Genomic DNA, 24,987 nt, shown 5'->3' with positions numbered 1-24,987 from the left:
TTAAAGAAAACCTAAAACAGCATTGCAGACTCAGAAACACCAATTTCTCACCAGAGGTTCAAATAACTGCAGAAGAAAACCTATAGCTTCTAAAACTCAGTTTGGCCTTCTGGCTCATAACTGCATGTCATCTTGGCCTTCCTAATGGAGAAACAAGATAAAGTTTCCTCAAAATCCTGGACGCTGTTGTACATTAGAGCCCAATAAATGTTTTATTTGAATGTCTAACCAACATCCAGGATCAAATCCCAACTAAAGAGATGAAGTCAAAGACTTTTCCAGCCATTAAAAAAAAAAAATTAAAAAAGCCACTTTTGCACAAGGCATGGAAATACCGTATTTCATTGGATCAATATTTTAACGGCACTTAGGATTTTGTAATTTAGAAACAGTCATATGAGCACACTGATTCTTCAGAATATTATTTGCATCATGAGGAATGTGTATGGAGGGCTCTAAATAGCTTCAGATTTTGGAACAGGTTTTGCAGAACAATTATGCACAAGTTTGCTTCAGAGGTATGGACACAAGTCTTAGAAATGTGTAAAATGCCTACACAAAGACAGAAAAAAAATCCTATTGTTTAAGCAAGCTGGAACATGTTACTCATTAAGGTTATTCTCAACTGAAGACTGATGCAAACATGCTGGGTCCACAAACACACACAAAGTGTCTACGTGGCACTTCTGGCACATTTGTAAAGGCATAACTTACAATCAACTAACATGAGTTGAAGAGATAGACAAAGCAAAGCCAAGGAGTTCTTAAAGAATTTTTAAGTAGTGCACAGTCCTGACAACAAAAGCCAAGGGGCAGGATCCATGAGAACCGACACGGAGGAGAGACCAAGTTATGATTCACATGAACAACAGGAAGCCACCAGTCATACTTCAAGCTGCACCTTTACCAGTGCTGCATGCACATGATGCAGGAATTTGCAGGTAGGGGCAACATATCCCAGGTTTCTTCGCAACCTTTTAGGTGCAGCTTTTTCTTTTCTCCCAGCGACTTGAAATAACTTGCGTGTTTCTTTCTGGACAGAGAAGGGTTCAAATTATGCAAAGGTGTTGGAGGATAGCCAATATTTAAATGATTTAACCTTCATCATAACCACAAAGTGAACACGTACTTCTGCTCTTACACAGACCTGTGTTCGGTTAGCTAGTCTGCACAGAAAGGGCTTCTAAATTGCAGCAAAGGGCTCTGCCTGAGAGAAAGAACTACATCAAAAGAAGACCCTCAGTGAACACAGCCCCTGAATCAAGATAAGCAGAGACAGTCCCACACTACATTTATACCTTATTACCCTTGAGATGAAAAGCAGGCAGAGTGAAAACTGCCATACAAGCATCTTTTTATCATCATCAACATTTCATTTAGACTCAGGATATGTACAGGTTTTACAATTCAGACAGAAAATACAGGTCAAGTGGAATAAAAACTGCTTAGCTCAACGCCCGGTAAGTAAGAATGAACGTCTAGAGAAGAATTCAAGAATTCCAGCTTAAGTTCTCCAGCTATATATTTTTCTATTTTAATCACAATCACCAAGAAGCACAAACACACCCAGCTTGGTTTTGCGTTTCTGATTTTGGGTTGGTTTTTGCTGGGATGTTGTTTTGTTGTGGGGTTTTTTTCTCAAATTCACAAGCATCAGCACTTTTTTTCCCATGAGCTACAAGTACATCTAAAATAGATGGCTTTTTTAGAATGCACAACTTATTTTAATTCCACTCCTAAGTAGATATGAATTAGTAATTTAATACTCAGACTAGTGCACTACAAGTCATGTCTTTTTACTCTGACAATAAAAAATAAGAAGTCACATTATAATACTAGAAGATTGACTGCCACATAAAACCCATTGCCAAATCATCCTACAGCCTGGGATTTGCCCAGCCCATGCAATCAAAATCGATGTTCTGAACGGCTGCTATACAGACCTGTAGCTTCAACAGGCAGCTACACTCAAGCAGCAGTATAAAGTGTAATTTAATGGATGAAAGAAACAACCCAAAAAATATTGCTCCTTATGAAGTCAAGAAGAGTTTCAACATGCAACATGGACATTATTTTTAACAATAACAAACAACCTGCAAGTTTTTTCTCTAACATAACACGGCACAACTAATTTATTCTCTTAAACCAAACTATTATCTTTTAATTTTATTTTCTCTTTTAAGATTCAGCCTTAAGATGAGTTAATTGTTGCAGTCCTCCCACACAAACACAAGAGACAAGTTTATTGCAGCGGAGAGCCCTAAATAGCACAGTCTGTTTTAGGCTGACTAATACAAACACGCATTCTGTTTAATTTTACATTTGTTCCTAGGGAGATTTAGCTCTCATCTCTTCTACCTCCAATTCAATACTAGCTGCTGTTGTAGGAAATCATCCACCCCTATGGGGACAAGTAACGCAGGCAGATCCAACATTGTGTATGGCATCCCACAGGGGACAGGCTAGCTATCATGCTAGTCACAATCCTTACAAGGAGGAAGGACAAGAGGGTCTTGGGCCATGGCATGAAAGCCATGGCATGCAGAACTTCCAAAAAACAACCGGGGCCAAAGAGCATGCAGGCAGCAAAGAAACCCACAGGAGCTCTTTTGGGGGAGTGGACCACACCAGGTCCACTCTGGCACCAACAAACAAGTCCAAAGCACTCTGCAAACAGCCTTGGTCACAGCCAGAAGAGTCAACACACCCACAACACACCAAGTAAGGCAATGGTATTCACAAAGACAAGGTAGCACATAGAGTCCACCATGTCTGCCCAGCCACTACTACCCTCCTTAGCAACAGCATGAACAACAAACCTGTAATTAATTTACATTACAACTAACCTGGCAAAGACAGACTAAGTTTTAATTAAATTAATGCCTTATCCAGTTCACCATATGGCCATAGAGATGCCAGCACAGGAGAAAGAACAGTACAGGGAGAGAGACAAGCATGACTACTTACTTCCCTGGCATAAGCCAGCAAAATGGCTTGCACAACCACACCACCAACTGCCTAAAACTGCTCAGCCAGAAACCCCAGGCCATTCGGGGAGGAAGGTTGAAGGGGCCTGCTGAGGCACACCAACTTATGAAAGCAGAGATCAGCAGCTTGCAGGACTTCAAAAGGAAGCCACTTCTAACCTCCAAGCTATGCGCTCAGCCAAAGGCAGCTGTCAAAAAGCTGCCAACCTGCTCCTACTGTTACAGGATATTTGCCAGACAAGCACCAGACCTGCAATTAGAAGAGGTGTTTGCTGGCCTCTCTTCTGCAACTTATTAGCAGAGAGGTAAGGCTGGTAAGTCAGCACAAGAAATGCCTGATCTCCAGTGAGCAGAACTCATTACAACTGCTCTGCAACACAAGGAAGAGGTTCTCCTACCAGTTTCCATTCAACTAAGGACGACCTGTGTCTTTGGCATGCAGAGAAGGAATATTCCAAGTACATAGGACAGAAGGTTACGAGTTGTAGCAGCATCTCCTCTTCTGTAAAAAGACCCAGAAAATAGCTGTTGGCATTCCCCTCTACCACCTCCTACCTCCATCTTTGTTCATTCTAGACAAGGCAAATGGAGAGTTCAAACTCTGCCCTGAACAACCAAGCATGAGTTCTTCTGTTTTAACAAGCTTTTTCCTAAAAAAGCTGTAGTCTTCCTTTTCTTAAATCACACTCGAGTTAATTTACAACAGGCTACAGACACTTCCACATGCATTTTTTCAGAAGCATTACAGGTAGCAAACAGTAATGTGGCTTGACACTGCCAAGAGTATTTCAAAAGTGGGGGATGCACTGACAAAAATGGCTTCTAGGGATAAGCAACCATTTAGCTGCCTTTTCAGGTCAACAGGAGAAACAGAAGAACAACAAAACATACACCTAACTCAACAGTAGCCTGCTGACTCAAGAGGCAAGTAGAAGATGCTTGGGAAGAAGCATAAGGACACAGCATGCAAAGGTTACACTTTCACCTTCCTCTGGCCCCTGACCCCATGCTTCCCAGTCAGAGACAAGTTCCCAAGCCTAAACTGCATCTGGACTACTGTATTTAATGATACATCCACAGACCTACAAACATATCAAATTCCTTATAAAAAAAATAAAAAAACACTTTCAAATGTCCCACTGCCATTATTCTGTAACTTGAACAGGCATCACACAAAAACTTTTCCTTAATTTCCTAAATTCCAATCAACGACACACAACATTCCCTATTTCTTGTATCATAAGAAAAAAATGTAAAATCATCATTTCTCATTTACTCACATCTCAATTGTGACTTTAAGACCTCTATACCATACTCTTTGAAACATCTCCATCCTCAGCAAATCAGTTAATTTAGACATGTTGCACCTAAACCACCTTACAAAGGCTTTGTAGGACTAGACTGAGCCAACCCCATGTAAAACAGCAGGTCCTAAGCACAAAGAAACTGGATCTGAACAAAAAAAGGAGTTATTCCAATTGCCTAGAGACATATGCTGCCTTTGTACTCAAACAGAACAGAGCACAACCACTTGAGATGAGGGACGTTGGTCTTGGGATCTTTAGAGGAGTTTAAGACCTGGTGGCACATTAATTTTCAGACACAGAGAATGCAAAACATGTTCAAACGAAAACTGGGCAGAATCCTCGGTCCGACAGGCCCTGGGATCCAACCTCACTGCCTGGCCTGCCAGGCATAGCCACTACGCCACAGAGCAGTATTCATGGTTAGCACTGGTTCAGCAAACAAGGTGGAGCACCAACAACCAGGATGAATTCAGCATGAAATGAAAGAGCAGATCAAAAGAACCCTGTTTAAAGATGGGATCATATAACAACTGGCAGACTGTGATGCAGCACCTGATGTTGAGTACTTACCAGCAGATGAATCATAAGGTCAGTTCTGGCCTTCCAGTGGAAAGACAGCATCTGAACTGCTAGCAAAGAACACCATCAAATTTCTAAAACGTATCACTACTTCGTTTCACATGAAAAAAAAACAGTAATGTACTATTTCACTAGGAATATCAGCACACTTCTCGTGTTCCTTAGAGAAAACAGTTGGCATCCCACAGAATTGCTGTCAAAGGCTAGACTCAATGCTACTTTATCACCAGTTAGTTCACTGTAGATCTTGTTACAAGAGTAAATTTTTGAGAGCATGTACCAAATACTAGCAAGACTTACAAATGCAAATCACCTTAAAATAGGAACCTGTGAACTCTGAGCTGTATACATATAACTGCAAAAGAACATATTTTAAGGAAAGGATTACCTATCAACTGAAACTGGGTCACGTGCATGCTTCTGGTCCAATATAACACAGAAAATTATTCCATTACAACTACTTAATGCCATCAGACTACACTGTCTTACTTTTGAAAGCATTAACCTAAAACTGTGTTTTGACTGAAAAAAGGAATTTCTTGAAAGCATTTCCACGGAACTCCATAAATTTCACAGTCAACAGCATTTTCTAAATTCATACTATCAAAATACTTGTAAACTTTTGGAAAGCTGAATTCACATCACTGCTAAGAAATACCATCGTTCCTTACTTTACAGATACATACAGATATGTAAAAGATGCAAATTACTTATGTCCTTAACGTGTAGTTGCTGAACTTGTCTAGAGCAGAACTTAAAAGGCACCTTCTTAGTGTTGGATACCTTTGTAACTAACATGCTTTCAAACTGTCTGTCTTGACTACCCTCAAGTCTCAAAGCAAATAACTTATCGCCTAACAGACAAGCATGCCCTCATCAAGGCCAGCCTGCAATCCACCCTAACCAATCTGCATGAATTCTTATACACAGAGTCTGGGAGAGAGCAATTATCACTCAGAAACCAACTGCATTCAACACCACCACTGTAATCTTCTATAGCTCTATATAGCTGCCTGGGTGAGTGGGCTAAGATTTTAGCCTGTTTTATACACAGTCAAAGAGATGAAAGATAGAAGAGCAGATAGAGATGCCCATTTGAGAGTTCAAATACCTAAGAAGGCAAGTGAATACAAGCAGGGCTGGTTTTTCTTTTTGCAGGGATGAGGGGGCTAAAAGGATGCCTAATTATTTTACAACGGCTGTCCCTAGATCCTATTTTAGCATCAGGCTTTCATTAAATATAAGCATGACTTCAGAGTACCAGCTGTCCAAAAAAACTGAGAAAAACAACAAAAAACCAAACACAACCCACCCATAACACCCCACTGGTGTTCTTTCCCCCGCTTTTGTTCTCTTCCTACCCCAAGAGCTTCTTCACTGCTCAAGAGCCCACTGCTTTCTCCATTCCTAAGAAGCATGCAGCTTGTGAAAGCAAAATAAGGACAGAACAGGGCTTCAAAGAGAGAGATGGTGTTTCTCCAAATGACTTTTATCCCCCTCTCAGACTCATTTCCATCCCTCCAAATAAGCTATTTGATGCTTCTGCTGCTGCTGTGTCTGGCAGTTTTGGCAAGATGATGCAAGTCTCCATTCCTTCCCTGCTGGACACAGTTTGGAGGCAGGGCAAACGATACCACCTCAAGTTATGTTGCCACATGCCTTGCCCCAGCCCTGGCCACCAAGCCTTCTGGTTTTCCCTTCCACCTGCACTGGGATTTACCAACCACAGTTAGGCTGCAATGGGTAAAACAGGAAAAGAAGACCCCTCTGTTGGCTCGGGGAGACATGAATTTATTCGGGAGAGCTAGCCTCAAATCCAGGCAAGTTCTGCAGGAAATGGCTATATTTAGACCTCCCCTTTCACCTCAGCTCCTCAACACATTCACACTCTCCTGCAGAAGAATCTTCCTAAACGGTGATAGAGGTAAGCTTTCCCAGGTCACCTCAACAGAAAAATGCAACCAACTTTATACATGCTAATATGGAAGATTGTAAACAATCATCAGAATATCAAAAATCCAGCTACTAAGGCACAAAAACACGTCTCGCCTCCCAAAGCATGTTACATTGCAAGCTCTAAGAACATAATATGGCCAAAGTTACTTTATGACTTAAGTCCACCTACTGCGAGGCTGAACTTCTGGCATGCATCACTCAGGCCTTCACAAATACTTTTTTAAGTTAACTACTGGAGCCACAGTATTCTCTACAGAAAGCACAAACACGAATTAACATCATGACCAAAATATTTCCAGTTTCCTAATGTACATATAAAAGTAAGTGATGAGAAAATGAGTTAGCAACAGTTACTGTGCAATGGAACTTGCACAGAGAGTCAATGTCTCTGGAAACATCACCAGGCCCCATCAGCAGAATTTCCTTCTCAGCTTGCAACTTCAAAACATGTTGTAAGACTGAAAATTAAAAAAAAACCAAAAAAAACCCCAAACCTAAATATGTAACACAATTTTCTTCCCTCACACTGTTCCATTTAACTAACAGCCTCACCTCCTATACTTTTTGGCCTAACTACAATTCAGAACCACAACACTGATTATTTCTAAACTGAAATGGTTGAGGAGTGATCCAAGTCACAGCAACAGACCTTAAAGTTTGCCCTGAGATGGAAACAGGACTAGACAAAAGGAAACACCTGTCTTTACAGCATGAGAAGACAAATAAGCAGATTCCCAATCAATAACTACTCCCAAGTCCCATGCTATTAGGCAAGAAGTAGCACCCCCACCCCACTTAAACGAAGCAGAGGAATGCAGGCCTTATCCCAGCAAACAAAATACTGAGATGGAAGGTAAACCTCTCAAAACATCACACACACTTAGCACCTCCCAGGGAAAGCAGAGTGTATACAGGAACTTTTTGTTCCCCTAAAACAGATCTGTAACACCTCCTCAAAAAAAAAAGTTGGGGTCATCAAAGGAACCAGATGTGCACTTGAGAGCTTTCCACATTCAGGGTATCAGCTTTTGCTGATTTCAATTTCAAGGCAACCCAGTACTCTTCAAACAGCACTAGACCTTCAAGGACCAAACCTGGAGAACATTTACAAAGCACCCACTGCATTCCAGGTCAGTACTGTTTCTCTAAAGATGAGGTAGAAGGATCATAGTAAAGATCCTATTACAGGAAATAAAAGAAAACTGAAGATTTAAAAACAGACCTGTCACTGTCCACAGCAAACTGCTATAACCATAGGAGTTTTCTCAAATGAAAGGCTGAGATCCACAACAGATGCATTTCAATGCATACCACAGTCACGTAAGACTGGGAAAAGAACCTATCTCTTCCAAAAGTTCAGCGCATCACTCCTAAGTTAAGTGCCAGTTCTGCAGCTCAGTCCAGAACCTGAAAGTTTCTACCCGATGATGCCACCAGTAACAACACAATCTTGCTCTCAGTTTGCAGAAAATAGTGGTTCTACTCCAGGGTACTGTACAAGTACTGCTGGAAATAAGTTACTTTAACACATTTTTACAGACTGAATTGGAAAGACTGCCCAGACAGCTTCCACTACCATATTCATGCCTCAGATTTCACAGACCAGCATGTAGTTTTAAAAGCCCTGAGGTTAACACGCGGATCTGAGCGGGCTGAAAGAACGTCTGCCTGCTTAGAGCAACTCGTCCTCCATCACCAGCAAAAGTCGTGACAGGAATTCAGGCACCAGGCCTACTGTCCCCTTTGTTTCCTCCCAAAATGCAGAGCTGCATGACTGTAAACAGGCAGGCTGGTTTAGACCCCTACTGACTCATGGTGCAGAACTCCATCCTATTTGGCTAGAAAAGAAGTGCCTTGAACAGATTGATATGCACAAGGGACTTTGGCCTGTAACTTTCTTCTTCCTACCAAACCACGGACCTGCAGCATACTTACATTAGTAACGCCAGCACAATCATGCTCAAAGAGCTCATCCGGTTGTAGCACAACCCTGCACCTCCAGTTTGTATCAGTCTATGTTGTTAAAATTAAGTGAAAAATGAGACCCGCGTCACCGCCTCTCGCCGCAGCCTGTTCACCGGAGAACCGAGCAATGCTGGTCACTACCGTACGTGTGCTTTGCAGCAGCCGCGGGGAACCGGAATCCTTTGTGCCTGCCCCCGGGCTCAGACACGGCTCGGTGCGCTGCGCGGCAGGGTGGGAGCCAGCGCCGGTGGTCGCGGCGCGCTCAGCTCCCCATCCCGTGAGGAAAGCCGCTTGCTCGGTGAACCTCCCAGCGTCGGGAGGCCAGCCCACAGGAATTTTCCCTCCCGGATTTTACGACGTTCCCTCCTCCTTACCCCCCCCCCCACCTTGGGCAGGGGCCGCGACGACAACAGCCTCTGAGCCGGCGGAGCAGCGGCAGGGCCTGCGCGGCGGGGACCGGCACAGCCCCTCACACCAGCCCGCAACGCCCGGGCGACCCCCGCCGCAGCTCCCCGCGGCCCAAGGCGGCTCCTCCCGCAGCTCTCGGCCGAGCGGGGGGCTGCACTCACCTCCTCACTGCCGCGGCGGGCTGGCCATGGGCGGCGGGGCCGCCGCGCTTAGGCCCGGCGCTGTGCCTGCCCGCGGCAGCGCCGAGCGGCGGCGGAGCGCTGACAAAGGGGACGGCGGGACGGGCGGGGCGGCCACGGGGGCTGTGGCGAGGCGCCCCGCCCCGCCAATGGCCGCCGGCGACCGTCACTCTCGGCCCGACGCGTCACTTCCGCCCGCCCGCCCGCCTCATGGCGCCCCCTGGCGGCGGCACGCGGGCCCCGCTGGTGAGCTGTGGGTCTGGTAGCGGCGCCGGGGCGGCCGCTGTGAGCCGCCCGGTAACAGCGCGGTGACCGCGGCGGGCGCCGCTACCGGATAGCCCCGGGCGGGATGGGGCAGCCAGAGCTGCTCTGGGCAGCCCGTGCCAGTGCCTCACAGGGAAAAGCTTCTTCCTGATATCTGATCTAAGTCTCCCCTTAAAGACATTCTTCTTTATCCCTACAGGCCCTTGTCAGAACCCCCTTTCCAGCTTTCTTGTCAGCCCCTTCAGGCACTGGAAGCTGCTCTAAGGTCTCCCTGGAGCCTGCTCTTCTCCAGGCTGAACAAGCCCGGCTCTCTCACCCTGTCTCCACAGGAGAGGTCCTCCAGCCCTTGGAGCATCTTTGAGGCCTCCTCTGGACTCAATCCAACAGCTCCATGTCCGTCACATGTTGGGGGCCCCAGAGCCGGATGCGGCACTGCAGGGGGATCTAACAAGAGTGGAGTAGAGGGGGAGAACTCCCCCCCCTTCCCCCCCCCCCCCCCCCCCCCCCGCACCGCTGGTCACATTCTTCTTGGTGCAGCTCAGGACACGTTTTGTTTCTGGGCTGCAAGCATGCTCATTGCCAAGTCATGGTGAGCTTCTCATCAACCAACACCCCCAGTTCTTCTCCAGTCTCAATCCAGTCTCTGTACAGCCTCTTATTTGTGTTTGGGATTGCCCCAACCCAGGTGCAGGGCCTTGCACTTGGCCTTGCGGAACCTCATCATGTTTTGGCAAGCCTGCTCAGGTCCCTCCAGACAGCAACCCTTCTCTCCAGCGTGTCGGCCACAACATGATCTGCTCCATGACCTTGCTGGACACTGAGGTGAGACTGACGGGCCCGTAGTTCCCTGCTGTTTCCCTTCTTAAAAACGGGGGTTACTTTTGACCTTTTCCAGTCGGTGGGACCTATACTAGACTGCCACGACTTGTCGAATAGGATGTATCACGGCTTGGCCACTTCATCTGCCAGTTCCATCTGGATCCATGGATGCATCTCATCAGATCCCATGGACTTACTCATCTTCAGATTTCTTAGATGGTCTCAGACCTGACCTTCTCCTACAGTAGGTTTTTCCATCCTCCCAGTGTCTGCCAGTTGCACAAAGTAAATGTCAATGCAAGTTCCTGAAAAGGCACAGGTTTCTCTCTAAGGGGAATAACAAAGCAGATTTCCAGAATAGTTGCATCTATCTGCTATCAGCAGAGCCTTTAAATTATCGTTATGATGGATTAAGGACATGAAAACCTACATTTTATACAAGACTGAGCAACTCTAAACAGACTACATCAGAAATTCCCAAATAATATTGACCTTGTGGTGCTCGTATACCTTCCTGACTCCGGTCCCATGATATGGGGCTTTCCTGTGATGCTCCATGTATCCTCCAGACAGTTGACACAGTGGCAGAGTGCTCAGTGGCAATGAGGAAGGCGAGTCCCATGACACCAGCAGCTAAGGCTGTGTGAAACCATTCTGTCAGGCCTCGTTTGTCATACCCTGTCTGAAACATTAACTTGTTCCCAAAGACTTCGGGCTTTATCGGGAATTACATGTCCCTCTGTGATCAGCATGGGGCTGCCATCATTGCCCCATGGTGTGCTCTCACCTGCCTGGGAGCATCATTCTGTGCGTGAAGCTGAGCTAGACCACGTTTGTTTTCCCAGGCAACACTGCCAGGCACAGCTCTGCTGCTGGTGAACGTGGAGCACATCAGGCTTTAGCAGCCTGCAGCACATACCACAGAGGTCTCCTTCCTGATCCAGGGAAGGCAGACACCAAAGGTCTGCACAGGGACACTGTCAAACCATGTTCTTATGATGGTAACAAGACCCCGAGGCTGGCTGAACTGCCGCCTGCAGCTGTAGAGGGTGGCACAGAAAGATTTCAGGCCAGAGGGGAGGCATGATGTACCCTGGGCTGCTTCTCCTGACTTCTTTTGTTCTTTTTCTCAACACGTACAGCACTTTCCAAGCAGTGACGTGAGCTGCTCTGAGACAAGAGGTGAGGGACTAAGGGGAGTGAAAACAGAAGACATGAAGATGTAGCATGAGTCATGCTGGGGCAATATGGGTGGTGACCACAGTGGTGGTGTGGGGTGGGAAGTGAATGCTGATTCCCTTGGGAAAAGCCAGGTGCACAGAGGGTTTGTGAAGTGCTCCCTCAGAAGCTTCTTTGTGTGTATAGCCCATTTATGCACCAGTCTCCAAATGGGGCCAGGATTTGACTCATTATGAGTAATAGGAATGTTTTAAACAGAGAAAAGAATACTAATTCCCTTAAAAATATAGATAGGTCTACATTTGGCTCAACAGTACAAGGCCAGTAATTTTCCACAGCGTACTGCCAAATAACTGAATGTGACATTCAAGTAGCTCGTGTGTAGGTGTTCCTCAGGAGAAAACACAGCTTTAACAAGGACCATTTTCCAAAAGAGAAGACTAAAGGTTGGGTATCTAAATAAGACTTTACAGAATCTAAGTAAACAACTAAATTTCCAGAAATGCCAAGCTTCTCTTGAGGCTCTACAGGTGGTGCTGACAGCCAACACTTCTGAACATCTAGCTGCTTATTGGCAGCCTAAAGCACATTAGAAAATAGTAGCCCATGTGGTTAATAGAGCTCATAACAAAGGGTGACATTGTTGCATTAAAAGCCATCTCTAACTAATGACAGGTTGCAGGATTTCCAGGCAACATGAGAAACTGCATGGTTTAGAAACACTTTGCATGAAAAAGTTTCCACTTTACTTTTGGTAGAACAACATGGGGTTTGGAAACTGTCATTTTCTGAGTAACCCACGCATGGCTTGCTAAGGGACAGCTGTTGCTAAGTGCTCGTTCAAAACCACAGAAGGAACCAAGGCTGGAAACTGGAATTAGGACTCAGCAGCTCCTGCCCACAGCCTGGATCACGTACAGTTTACATGCAGCTGATTTTCAATTAATAGTGAAAATGGGGGAGAATTAGTTAGTGAAGTAATCTCAGGATAATCTGTAAACATGACTGTTTTCTGTCCTTTTGAATACCACTTCTTATTCATCATTATAAGCATCCTTACAAATAAATTTGCTTTCCAAAAGGTGCAGGTTTTCTTCAGTTATCTTTTCTACCAGTATTGTAATTGTTGATAAGAAATTCCAGCTGTAAGTAGAGTTTTATCTATAGTGATGTTATCTGGGGAAGAAAAACAGGGCTGAAGTCTAAGATGAGCACTGTGACAATGTGTTTTGTTCAATGGCTGTCAGTGGTGTCTCAGAACCAGGACCGCTGGTTCTGCTGCTGGCCGGTGAGTTGGGGAGGATCCCAGGTGTGCTCTGCTTGCAATTGTTTTCTGGGGCCCACATATGTCTGAAGAGCAGGATATTTGCATGCGAGTGTACAGTGTTTGTATTAATCAAGGTGTGATAATGGCATGTCCATGTGAAAGGAGTACTATGCACATAAATTGTCATGCACAGACATTAGAATAAACCTATTAATGCAAATATCCTGCTCTTTAGAAGTATGTGGGCCTCAGAAAACAATTGCAAGCAGAGCACACCTTTTGCTGTAGAGCAGGTTTGCCCTGTCATCCTTCCACGCAGAAAACTCTCCCAACCAGACTGCAAGTATAGCAAAAGCAGGCTCCTCTGTTTTGAAATTATTACCATGGTAACACGAAACCCTTTTGTACTTCATAAATTCTGCCTCTCTGGAGCAGCTGAAATTTCGAGTAAGACCACTTCACAATGCTTTGTGAGCATAGAAACAGCTCACACAGTTTAAAGATGACATAGAGGAAATTTTTGGAGCCCTAAGGAGTTGTTGGACCCCCAGACCAGTCACCTCGTTTAGTAAAATGATCTCCTTTCAGGCTCCTGTGTCTTTTCAATTGAACGGGAAATCTGCCATCCTGAGGAGTGGAGCCCCACTTGGCACGAGCAGCCATTAGACAGATTACTCTGCACTCTCAAAGCAAATCTACCTCAAGAAGGTTTATGGGAGTATACCTGTGCCAACGCAGCCCCACACAACCCCATGGGCAAGGCACGGAAGGCTTCATCGTGCAGCAAGCAGCATGGTCACAATGCTGTGCAGTGGTGAGCGCCATTCCCCTTCCACCACAGGAGAGAGCAGGCAGGGCTGGAGGGTTGCCTGGACAGGCTGCCTGGACAGGCACAGCTGCCAGCAGAAGCATGGTGGGATGGCTTAGGGTCAGCACAAAGCTAAACAATGAGGCCTCTTCAGCCATAAAAAACCCCACAAGCCAACACTAGTATTCCTTCAAAAATACACAGTAACAGATATTTTTGTTAAAGTACCTGAAATGAGGCTGTACATGAAAAAGCCTAACTAATAATTACTTGAAGCATTGCTAAGGTTTTAAACTCTTTTAGCATCATTAAAATCTGTACATAAAGACTTTGCCTGTGTGCTGGAGGTGAGCTGCAGTACAGAAATAAGAACCCAGATGACCTTTCAAGCTGCTGCTTGTCATGAATTGTTTCCTTTTGCCTTGGGGAAATTTCTAAATATATATATATATATGTACATGCAAATAAGCAAGTCTTTCAATTGCAAGGTAGCGACAGTTGCATCACTGCCCTTTCCCAAGTGCGCATCGCCGTCCTGAGTGCAGCTGCTGAGAAAACCCCGGGAAGTACTTAGGTTTGAAATTAAAGAGCTTGCTTTAATATTTAGCTGTGATAAATTTGACTGAGAGTACATGTATTTCATCAGGCGTCTGTGAGTCAGGCGCATGAGTCACAAAAGGAGCCACACTCGAGCTGCTGAAGCCAGCCGGCGAGGCCTGTCCTGACAGTCCCAGTGCTTGCGTGCAAAACTCCATTAATTCCTCTGCGGAGATTTAATTAGCGTGAGGACAGGACAGAGGACGTGCGTGCTCTGAAGAGGGCCTGACCCTGAGCACCTGCTTTATTTCTCCTTGTTCAAGTCCTTACATCGCCCGCACACCTTTATGCTGTAAATCCCACGGACCTGGGTGGCATCAGGGAGCCAGGTGCAAGCACAGAGAGGAGAACCCCACTCCGAGTAATTAACAATAACGTATAATTGCTACTAATTCAGTTTTACACAAATTACACAGTATTATTAAATTAAGCAAACCATGTTCTTGCATCTGAGCCTTAGCAGCGTAACTCATTTTCATTCCATTTTTTGAAATAGCGCTTGTAATTAGTCCTCTGCTTTCCAAACCGATCACATGCAACATTTTGTTTTTACCAAAACACCCACCAAAAAATGTTCAAGTTCTCTAATTGCAAAGATTCGCTTCACGCGGCTGTGCAAATTCTTTCTGCTCTGGGTGTTATTTAGGAATAGCCAACTGGAATTTATTGAAATTATGTCGAAAAATAAATGATTAAAATCGCTCCCCAGCTGGGTGGGAGACCTTGTGTGCCAAGTTTCAGCCCATGAGAACTCTCGCAACGGAGTCACGGGACACATGGCTGAGCACAGGAGGTTGGGAGTGGAAAATACAAGCTCTTTACCATTTCAAAGGCCAACACCATAATGTGGGTGAGCTCTCCCCTGCGGTCACTGGCTCCACAGGCACTTGGCACACCGCTGTTTGGTGCCCTGCACGGTGACGCGCTCGCAGGGGTTTGCTGAGCAATGCACCAGCCCCTTCCTCCCCACAGCCCCAGGCACCATGGCCAGGTTGTTCCCCCTGCCCGCTTCTGCCTGGTGTGGGCTTCCCCAGAGCACCCAGTGCCAGCCCTGTGCCTGATGGCCCCGCTGGCGCACTCACCCCCTTCTCTTCCTGCTTGGCTGGGAAGGGTGCTTTTTTTGGCCTCTGCTTCCGTCATCTGGCATTTAAATGTAACAAGATCTCTCATTGCTAACATTTATAGCAGCAAAATATTTAAGTTCCAGGGCTTGTAACACATGTTATTAATGTCCCGTTGCCAGGCCCAGCTGAAGGCTCCCCAAACTCTTCCCTGAGCTCACTTCAGGTCCATGCCAGCAAACAGACATCGTCCCTGGCTGTGTGGCAGCGGGTGAGCAGGAGCTGCTTGGGGTGACTGCTGAGCACTACAGCCACTAGCATACCTCAGGGTGGCACTGGAGCCCTGGGCATGCTCACGGCACCAGGAACAAGAGGAAAAGTCCACCAGTGCTCCCCAAGGGTAACGCGTGACTGTGAGCAACTGTGGGGCCCTGCAGCAGCAGCATGGCAGTGACGGCTGCCTCTCAGCATACCCTCATGGACCCATCCACTGCCAGTGGGCATCAAGTTGAAGGCACCACCACATGCTGGCTAGGCAGGAGATGACAGCAAGTGCGGAGCAGTGATGGCTACATCACCTCTGTCTCCCTCCAGGGTACTGACTCCATGAGCTGCACCCAGAAAGTGCTGGCACACGAAGGGCAATGTAGGGTTTGTCATAGAATCACAGAATAGTTAGGGTTGGAAAGGACCTTAAGATCATCTAGTTCCAACCCCCCTGCCATGGGCAAGGATACCTCACACTAAACCATGCCACCCAAGGCTCTGTCAAGTGGTCCATGAGATGGGGCAGGAAGGAAACAGGACAAGCTATGGTCATCAGCCTGCCATGACTTCAATCAAAGGCAGTAAATTAAAGAAAGTGGTTTAAAATGGCTGATTTAGTAATGCATGTGCTAGGGCATGTATTCAAATGCTCCCACAGCTCCCACTCAGCTCTGGCGGCCAGGAAACTGCCTGGAAAGGAAAGGCAGAAAGCAAGCACAGCCTGGTTTGCCTCCTGCTCCTTGGCCCCTCCTCACCCTTCTGTGGAGCCCACAGTGCCCAGCTGGACACTCCTGCCTCCTCAGCACCAGTGCAGCGCAGGAGGGGAGCTGTGCAAAGGCACTGAGACAAGCAGAAAGCAATGTCTTGGTTCCACAATTCCCTAATAAAGATGTTCCTGGCTTTTGAAAAAGCCTAAAGCAACATCAGACCTTTACCAAAGAGTCTTGTTCCTACTCCCATTTTACATTTTGTTGCGATAACCTCTGAGCTTTGGAAGCTGGTCTAGATTAGTCTGCACCGCGCGCTGCATGTGCAGGTGTTCCTCCCTCATGCGCAGGTGCTGCTCAGCGCTGCTGCTCTGCGGTGGGTGAGCGACAGTGGTGGCTCCTGGCCATCGCTCACCAGTCCATCCTTGGCAGTGGTTTGGGGTCATCTGAAAGCCACAGGTCCTCAGGGCACCTCAGGGGTTGCGAAGAATAAGACGAGGCTTCTGTTCCTTACAGTCACAGCAAAGAGCTGGAAATATAAACCCCAAAGGTTCAGTCTGGCAATACAGGGGAAAAAAACCACCACATTTTTACAGCTCCAGATTTCTGAGCCAGTGTCCAGATCTACCCCTTTGCAGTCCGAAGCCCTGGGTGAGCCCTCGCCTCTGCAGGAGCAAAGCAGGCAGCCAACAGCTGTCTTGGCCACTAGCGTCCTTTCCTCCCACATATCTTTTTCAGGACTTCCCATCTCACCGTGGGCTTAGGAATCCCTCAAAGGTCCCAGTCACCTGCACCATCCCTAAAAGACCCACTCTGTGACAGGTTTCTCCAGCCTTCTGCTTGGAGGTCATGGCCAGGCTCTGTGCTGGAAAACCACACTGAGTATTCCAGAGCAGCTCTTTGCACGTGCTCTTCTATTTAAGGAGTAGACACAGGAAAGAGGAGGGGACTGCAGTACCCAAATTTAGATCTAGAAGTGAGAGGAGGTATTGGATGTGAGGGCTTGGCCCACCTTTTTACAACATCTGCCAAGCAGAGAAAGTGATTCAAATGCCTCCAAAGCACAGGGCATGAGAGCAGAGCAGCAGATGATAGGTCCTTAGCAGCTCTTCTGAAGTAAAAGGGATGGCAGCTTCAGCATGAAGGTAGTTCTCACAAATCAATTCTCATAAAGCCAGGCACCATTTTTATTTTCCTCTCCAACAACTGGTTAGGTAGCTGGTGAAGGGAAGACGTGCAATTCATCGTCTGACTCAGGACAAGGAACGCAAGTCTGCTCGCTGTGATGCTTCTGAACAGCTGGAAAGGGAAAGAGGGAGAATGTCTGTTAATATTGGACGTGACAGAAATAACCCAGCAATATATCAGAGGGTGACAGCCTAACACAGTTAAGGGCAGCGTGTGCTGTGAGATACCATTATATTTTGAATAAAGCACTTTGCAAGGTCCCAGATCTCTTCATTTCTTCCATGATTGGCATGGATGAAGCTACAGGCTGACTAATGTCCTTCTCTCTTGGACGAGCTCAAAGCAACCCAGCTGGATGCTAATCTGCAGAGCACAGTTGTCACATGCATGGTAAAACACAGCTGAAATATACTGTGGTTCATAGCAAAGTGCCACTGCCACAGCTCAGCTCCAAAGAGTGCTTGGGTGAGCTGGGTTTAGGGAATGGGAAGCAGTTACAAACAGTTGTATAACATCCCCTCTCCACAGCAGCTGCTTTCAGCAGACAGCAGCACAAGCATGAAGTAAGAAATAAAGCCAGGCCATAGCTGTAAAAATGATGCTTTACTCTACTGGCCTTAACATGATTTATTTGGTTTAGGCTTATTTTTGCAAAGCAGTAAGGAAACTTTATAGATTTTGCTGATAGTCCCAGACTCGTGAACAATAGAATCACAACTGCTGACCAAATAAAGGAAGGGCTTTCATAATTTAGGGAAGTGAGAGATAGATACATGAAAACAAAGAACAACTACACAGATAATACACTATATGCACACACAAGTCTCCTGCCACATTATAATCCTGTGTAGTTGGATACTTGGGAATTAGAGGAGTTAACAGCTCATACATAACTTGACCTGAAGTTGTGAGGCTGAAATCAGGCTCCTCTATGGATCAGTTGGTAGGCTGTCTGCCCTGGCATACTTAATTAAATTGAGGTTGTCTCATTACCTGGGATGAGAAATGAGCCAGCAGGGTCATACCAGGTGTAGCGCTGACCAGGCAGGCAGGAGGGCAGCAGTGAGGAGTGCCTTAGACTCAGGGGCACAGGCAGCATGCCTCTCCTTTGCTAGGAGAACAAAGGGACGACAAGCAGCTTTCACCAATCTGCCTTAGTTTTGTGTTCTTTGACTTGTCTCCTCCATGACACCAGAGCCACCACTCTACAAAGATTCAAACTCAACAGTGCTGGCATTTAAAAGCATGAGTTACTGCCCAAAGCAATGAAACCGACCTAAAGGCATGTTTACAGACCAGCTGCAGGGCAGGGCTTCTCTGTACTGCTTGGGATTTCCACTGGGTTTCCACTGCAGAACCCAGCAGATGTCCACATGCAGGCCCCGTGCACCAGCAGCATCGCACTACATCAAGTTTTGCTCCCTGTCTGTGTCACCTGTGGCCTTCTCAGGCCCAGTACACGGGTACAAAAACTGGAAACACAGCAGGAAGAAAGCATAAGCTGTGATTTTGCTTGGCTGCACTGGGATGACAAGTCCTGGAGTACCGAGTGACCCTGATTGGGACTAGTAACACAACCCAGGGGAAAAGGAGTAAAAGGGAAGGGCTCTCCTGGATGGGGGCTGCTTATTTAGCTTTAGTGCTATTTAATTAAAAATTCTGTTCTAATGAAGAAAGAAGAAAACGAGCATATTTTCTCAAAAAAAACCCATAAAGTTACTGAAATTAGTTCTGAAGCATTTACGTTTAAGAGCCTTTTGCTGTGCTGGACCTTATGTGGTAAAGGTAAAACTGAGTAATGCTCCTTTGTAGTGGTCAACACCCTGAGCTGGTATTTCATAGGCAAATACAACTGCAACCCCCAGGTTCACAGATGCCCTCCAAGCCCAGCCTGCAGCCCACACCTGAGCTGCCCATGTTGTCCCCAGGTGCTCAGTTGGGGTCTAGCCCAAATGCCTGCAGTTTGCAAAGTGATTGCTCTGCACGGGTGTTGCCACCAAGGCTGGTGGGGCTGATCAGGTCTGTGGTGGGGGTCCGGATGAGGGACAAGGATTCTCTGTGCGGTGTAAGGATATGCTGAGCTGCAGGGGAAAGCCAGTATGGTGCCTGGAAAAGCTACCTGGGGTCTGACCTTGCACAGCAGCAATCCCACGCCAGCAGCCCCACATCTCCTTGGCAGTGGACGTTTCCTGTGCAGGAGCAGGTCCCTTAATTTTTCATAGAGGCCTGGGATACACAGCTCTGGTCAACTGCTAGTGCTGTCTTAAAGGCTGCTATTTTTATCACCCTGATAAAATACTTACTGCTAGAGCTGGAGGTGAGTGCAGGAACGTAAATATTTGTTAGCGGGTTTGTTGCAGATACAGAGATGCACCGCCAGCTTGTGTGAGGACTGACATTTCACCAGCACGCCTGCCCAGCCTGCCAGCTCTGCTGGCTAGCACATAAATAATTACACTGGAAACTGGATTTGGTTTTACAGAAGGAGTTTGTACAGTGACAAACAAGGTGAGGCTTTCAGAGCCACAGTGCCTGTTTTCAGTGCAAAGGCACTGTAGCACAGAGGTGCCCCAAGGCCATTTGAGTAAGCCAAATGGCAATGGTAGGACAAGTAATTAATAACCAAAATAGATGAACAGCAGGGAGAGAAGATGGAGCACGGTGCTCCAGTTTCAGCTCTGCCAAAGCCTGGATGTACAGGCTGGTGAGAGGGACCCATCGTCCTCCCTCTGGCTCACCCACACTGCTCTTCCCTCCCAGCAGTGCTGTGAAAGGCAAGAGTGCCAGCACTGTCCAGTTCTATCCCTTAATGACTGGTCCCATCAGTTTGCTTCGTTATCAGCTGCACCACGTCAGGAAGGACAGCCTGCTCCTGCTCCAGCTCAAGAATCAACGGAATGGCTCTGGTTTCCTCACTTTTATGTTATGTTTCCTCAGGTGGCTTTTAGCAGATTGGTTACATTGGTTCTGATGACACTCTTCAGCACATCCATTGATTTGCGTTTATTGTTTATTTTCCTGCCTTCATTCAGACGCTGCTGGTTTTGGCAGCAGCGATAAGTGTGCCTGATGCATAGCCTGGCTGAGCGTTTGCTGGCTGCAGAGCAATGCCATACCCCAGAGCGCCTCCGATGGACGGCACCGAATGTCCCCACACGCCCGGAGACCCCAGACACATGCAAAGATGCGTGCTCCCCGTGTGTGGTACAGCCAGCTGGCCTAGCCGGAGTGCACAATACCAGGGAGAGCAGCCTCCCCTTCCACAGTGCAGCGCACAGCGTGGGGATTACCTGCCACGGGGCAGAGCGGGCTCCTCGCTGCACTGCTGCACAAGCCACTCTTCACAGAAGATGGCTCTGCTGAGACACCTACAGCTAGTCAGGGCAGAAAGCACTGCACATCATGGGGCTGGTGTCACGGCAGAGATTGACGAGAAATGTGACAGCTTAGGTTAACCCTGTGGATGCCCCGATCTCACTTGTCTCTTGTCATTCGCTTTTCAGCTTACTTTAACTCAGTATGCAACGCTGCAAGCCTTGAGAAGAAATGAATGGGTCTAGTCCATCCAGCGACAGCCAGTGAAAGCGGTTCTGTGCCACTGTGCGTTTTCAAGCAGCTGGCATGGTCTAATAAAGAGCTGGCTGTAGTTCAGCTGCAAGTGAAGAGCTTGTCAAAGATGTGGCCAGTGGAAAAATAAAGGAAAGAAATTCTGTGTGCCTCCTGCATGAGAAGCATTTCCACACAAGGTGGCACCTGTCTCCTTCCCTTCTAGCCTCGCTCCGGAGAAGCTAAAACGCGTGTGAAAATATGCTCTGAAAATTAACTCCTAGCAAATAGGATGCATAATTCGTCATCAATTCACTCAGTAACCAACATTTTTTTTCCTAGGCACTGACAACCAGAAACAGAAGTAAATTTTGCTGTGATCAACACCAGTATTCAGCAGTGAGGAGTGAGCAGTACAGATGAGCCTGACAAAAGCTGCTCACACGAGCCCAGGCTTTGGGACAGGCAGATACTCACTAAGAGCCTCCCAAGGCACAGGGAGGGTCCTGGGAGCCCAAGGGGACCCTGCCCAGCCTCAAGCACTGCATGTCCTGCTGTAAATGGGGCTTATGTACTCCTGGCAGGTCTGCCCTGCTCTTCATCTGATGGAGCTTAATGTTTTGTGCCTATAATTTTAAATGACAATTAAGGTATTTAAAATACTTCTTCATACACAGTGCAGACTAGTTATAGCTCTGCTGAGCACACGCTTTTGCATTCAAATGCAGGGTGCTGAAGACGCTTGCCTTCCACTGCAGGCTTTTGCTTCTGATCCTGACCTTTCCGCACAAAGAAAATGCAAAAAATCGTTACATATTAGAAGGGCAGTGTAGATAGAAATAGGCTCTTCGACCAAGTAGCAAAATGGTAACACCATTTTGTCCTGGCTGAGATGCCTGGGCTGCCCTGGGCAAGGTGATCAGTGCCTATGGCAGTGGGATGTCCTGAGTCCAACAGCCCAGTGTGCCCATAGTCATCCCTGGGTCCATCCCAGAGCTGGTCCCAGGGCTGATAAACTCAGGGAGATAATTTTCTGCAGGATCTGTCTAGTCTTCATAGAACAGGAGAGTTATGAAGGAATTACAAAAATAGCACCTCTGTCATGTTTTCTGTAAGAAACTAAGGATCCTGGATTCGGTGGCTTTGCCAAGAAGGCTCCATTTATAGACAGATGCTTTTCATTCTTTAGACTCCTCTTGAAATGCAACAAACACATCACTGAAGGCTGGGACTGGCCACCAGGAGTGCATCCCTGGAAGCCAATCTCAGCACCAGCTTGGACCCATCCATCAGCAGAGACGCCCTGGGCAGCATGGGGAAAGCACACAGTGCTCTGGGCCAGGGTGTAGCGCAGTCGGGGCGCAGCCCCAGGCACCCAAAACCAAAGCATGCATAGCCCCAGGCACCCAGAACCTCAGGCACGCACAGCCCCTCTGACCTTGCAAACTTGCTGCACAGAGCCTTGGTGTGCTGCAATGCAGAACTGTTGTTAGACTCATCACTCCCGTCGTGGGGTACAAAATGCCACTCTTGCCAGCAATGCTGGTTAATTTCTGTTCCAGCACTGAGTGGAAGTTAAAGGTTCAGTATTTCTCCTAAAATCAGAGCCGGTCTGGGGAGGAGTAGGCTTTTTAGTGTAGCAAAGCACTGTGCTACAATTACAACTTTTTTTAAGTGGCCTTTTCTAACATAAAAGGAAATATATTTCAAAGTAATAAAGTTCCTATATGGCAGTCTAGACATCATGTTCTGAAAATGTCAGCTTGGGATGACATTAATGAATCATTTTTTTGTTAGGTATTTTGCTGATGTGGAAATTCATCAAAATGGACTCTCTTCACTGAAATGCGTTTGCTTTTGACAGATTGGCATTTTACAATGGGAAAATGGTCTGTGTGAAAACTGCCAACAGTCCCAGCCAACATGGTGCTACTGAGCGCCTTTTTCCATTCCAAACGCGACCATTGCTGGCTGCAGCCTGCACACACTCACTGCACCTCACCCAGGCCAGCTTGATTTCACCAGCTCCTGCATTCCCATGGGTCAACCCAAAATACCTTGGCTTTGAATATGTATCGATGCCAGTTGTTTTGAAGGTTAACCATTAACTGTGATGGCAATGTCTGCTGCATGCTGCTGTGGGGTACTGCAAGTAGAACAGCCTGGTTTCAGTCGTGCTGTTAGACAGGTGTGTTCTGTCCCACTGCACTGACTCTTTGGTTCTGTTTTTTCACAACTTACCTGTGGATTGGGGGTCAGCTCCTGTGCTTTCTGGGACTGCAAATGGGAGCCTGAGTTCAGGTTTGGGCAGGGGGCAAGAACTGCTGTAAGTGAGCTCTGTGCAACCCCTTGATCACAGCCCTGGCTCTACAGGACTGGCATTACTTTGATTCAGTGTTTCAGCACACAAAGCTGGGAAAGGCTAATTTCAGACATCATGAACATGGACAGGGTGTTACTGCATGGGAACTGCAAGCTGAACTGGTTCAGATTTAAACCCATGTAAGGGAGGGCTGCTTGTGGGTCTGAGAGGTAATTTACCTAAATTCCTGCCTCACGAAATGTAGCTACTCTTAAGTGTCCCATTTCAAAATCACACCACTCAGTGCTAAACACTGCTGTAAAGTAAATTTTCATGCTCCTGAACAACAGGAAACAGACTTCTTGTGCTGCAAGTAGATTTGACTATAGCATGAAGAAAGTCACAAGAGTGCTCTTTCTACATCTAAAACTCTTTATTTTCTGACACATGACGGCCTATGGAGGTACTGAGTTTCTGTGGTGGCTTATGCATATTTAACAAGCATGCATATTTGCACAACAGCTGGAATGATGACAAACTGAATTGCTGAAATATGTGAATACAGAAATATGCATACATGGTTTAGTTTGTCCGAGACTGCAGATGGGGTCTGACCTCACACAACAGCCTTGGTTCGGATGGTGCTGGCCCAGGCAACCTCCTTGGGTCCCTTCCAGCCCAGCCATCTGATGGCTCAGTTTCTTCCAGGAGCTGTGCTGCAAGGCCAACATCTGCCAAAGTCAGCAAGGTGCTCCAACACACAGGTCCTCTGATGATAAACTCACACCCAGTGCCAAGGTATGCAGCCCTGTCATGTCCCTGCCAGAGAAATCACTGCAAAAACCTCCCTGTGCTGTCCTTGGAGACGGAGATCCAAACCTTGTCTCTCCTGCAGCTGCCAACTGCATGGGCTCACTGGAAAGGCCTCCTGGCTGAGGGGATTCCCTGTCCTGTGCTGCTTGTTCTCTCCCAGCAGTGTTGTGCAGGGGCCTTTATAGCCATCATTACCAACCATTGCTATAGCTGCATTTAATCCTGCAGCCCAGTAACTGGATGCTGTGCCACAGCCCCCCCCACATGCCAGTCAGCCAGGACTAGAGTGATACAGGCTGCCCGCCCAGTTTGGATAATGCCATGCTTCTGTGCTTAGCTTCGGCAGTAGGATGGGTGCCCATGATGGGAGCGGAAACCCTCCCACCCACAGGTGCCCTGGCCTGTATCCTGGGGACTGTCCAGGCTGGCCCAGAGCCACCCCTGCCCACCATCTTGTTTACACCTAGAATAGGAGAATCTAACCATCCGATAGCCACTGGTGTCCCTGGGCATGCAGAAAAAAACCCAAACCCAGTCACTTACTGACTTCTTCACAAGACTCTTCTTCTGGCTTATTTTTTGTTTTATTCTAAAGCCTCTTTTTTACCCATCCTGGCACATCCTATGCAGGCTGAGAAAGAGTCCAAGTCACAGAGCTCTCAGCTTTATGACTATGAAAATATATGAGCCTCTTTTTTTCTGAGTTGCAGAGGTCAAATTGTTAACCCACTTGTTTCTGCCCTGGCTTCATGTGTCATTAATTTAGTTTTCTAATGAATTTCTAGTAC

The 24,987-nt window shown here is 46.9% G+C and overlaps 1 protein-coding gene and 1 long non-coding RNA gene across 3 annotated transcripts in view; both read right to left on the bottom strand.

The window, feature by feature from the left end:
• ACVR1 (activin A receptor type 1) overlaps positions 1 to 9,516 on the bottom strand; it is a 67,769-nt gene extending 58,253 nt beyond the window's left edge. Inside the window, exon 1 of one of the 2 annotated variants that reach the window (XM_065671195.1) lies at positions 9,364 to 9,516. Coding sequence is in view for 1 of the 2 variants with exons in the window: in XM_065671194.1 (XP_065527266.1) it covers positions 8,765 to 8,802 (38 nt within the window). In the remaining variant the exon portion in view is untranslated. Of the gene's footprint in view, positions 1 to 8,764; positions 9,079 to 9,363 lie in introns of those variants that run through there. The other variant, XM_065671194.1, reaches the window with a different exon arrangement.
• Positions 9,517 to 14,571: 5,055 nt separating this feature from the next.
• On the bottom strand, positions 14,572 to 19,348 carry LOC136011183 (uncharacterized). Its single transcript, XR_010611267.1, has 3 exons — positions 18,532 to 19,348; positions 17,363 to 17,649; positions 14,572 to 16,879 (listed from the first exon to the last, which is right to left on the bottom strand). It is a non-coding gene; the product is annotated as an uncharacterized LOC136011183 (long non-coding RNA).
• Positions 19,349 to 24,987: the final 5,639 nt, after the last annotated feature.

The sequence above is a fragment of the Lathamus discolor genome, chromosome 3 (assembly GCF_037157495.1).
Source record: "Lathamus discolor isolate bLatDis1 chromosome 3, bLatDis1.hap1, whole genome shotgun sequence".
Taxonomy (NCBI): Eukaryota; Metazoa; Chordata; class Aves; order Psittaciformes; family Psittacidae; genus Lathamus; species Lathamus discolor.
This window is presented reverse-complemented; position numbering and strand designations above follow the sequence as displayed.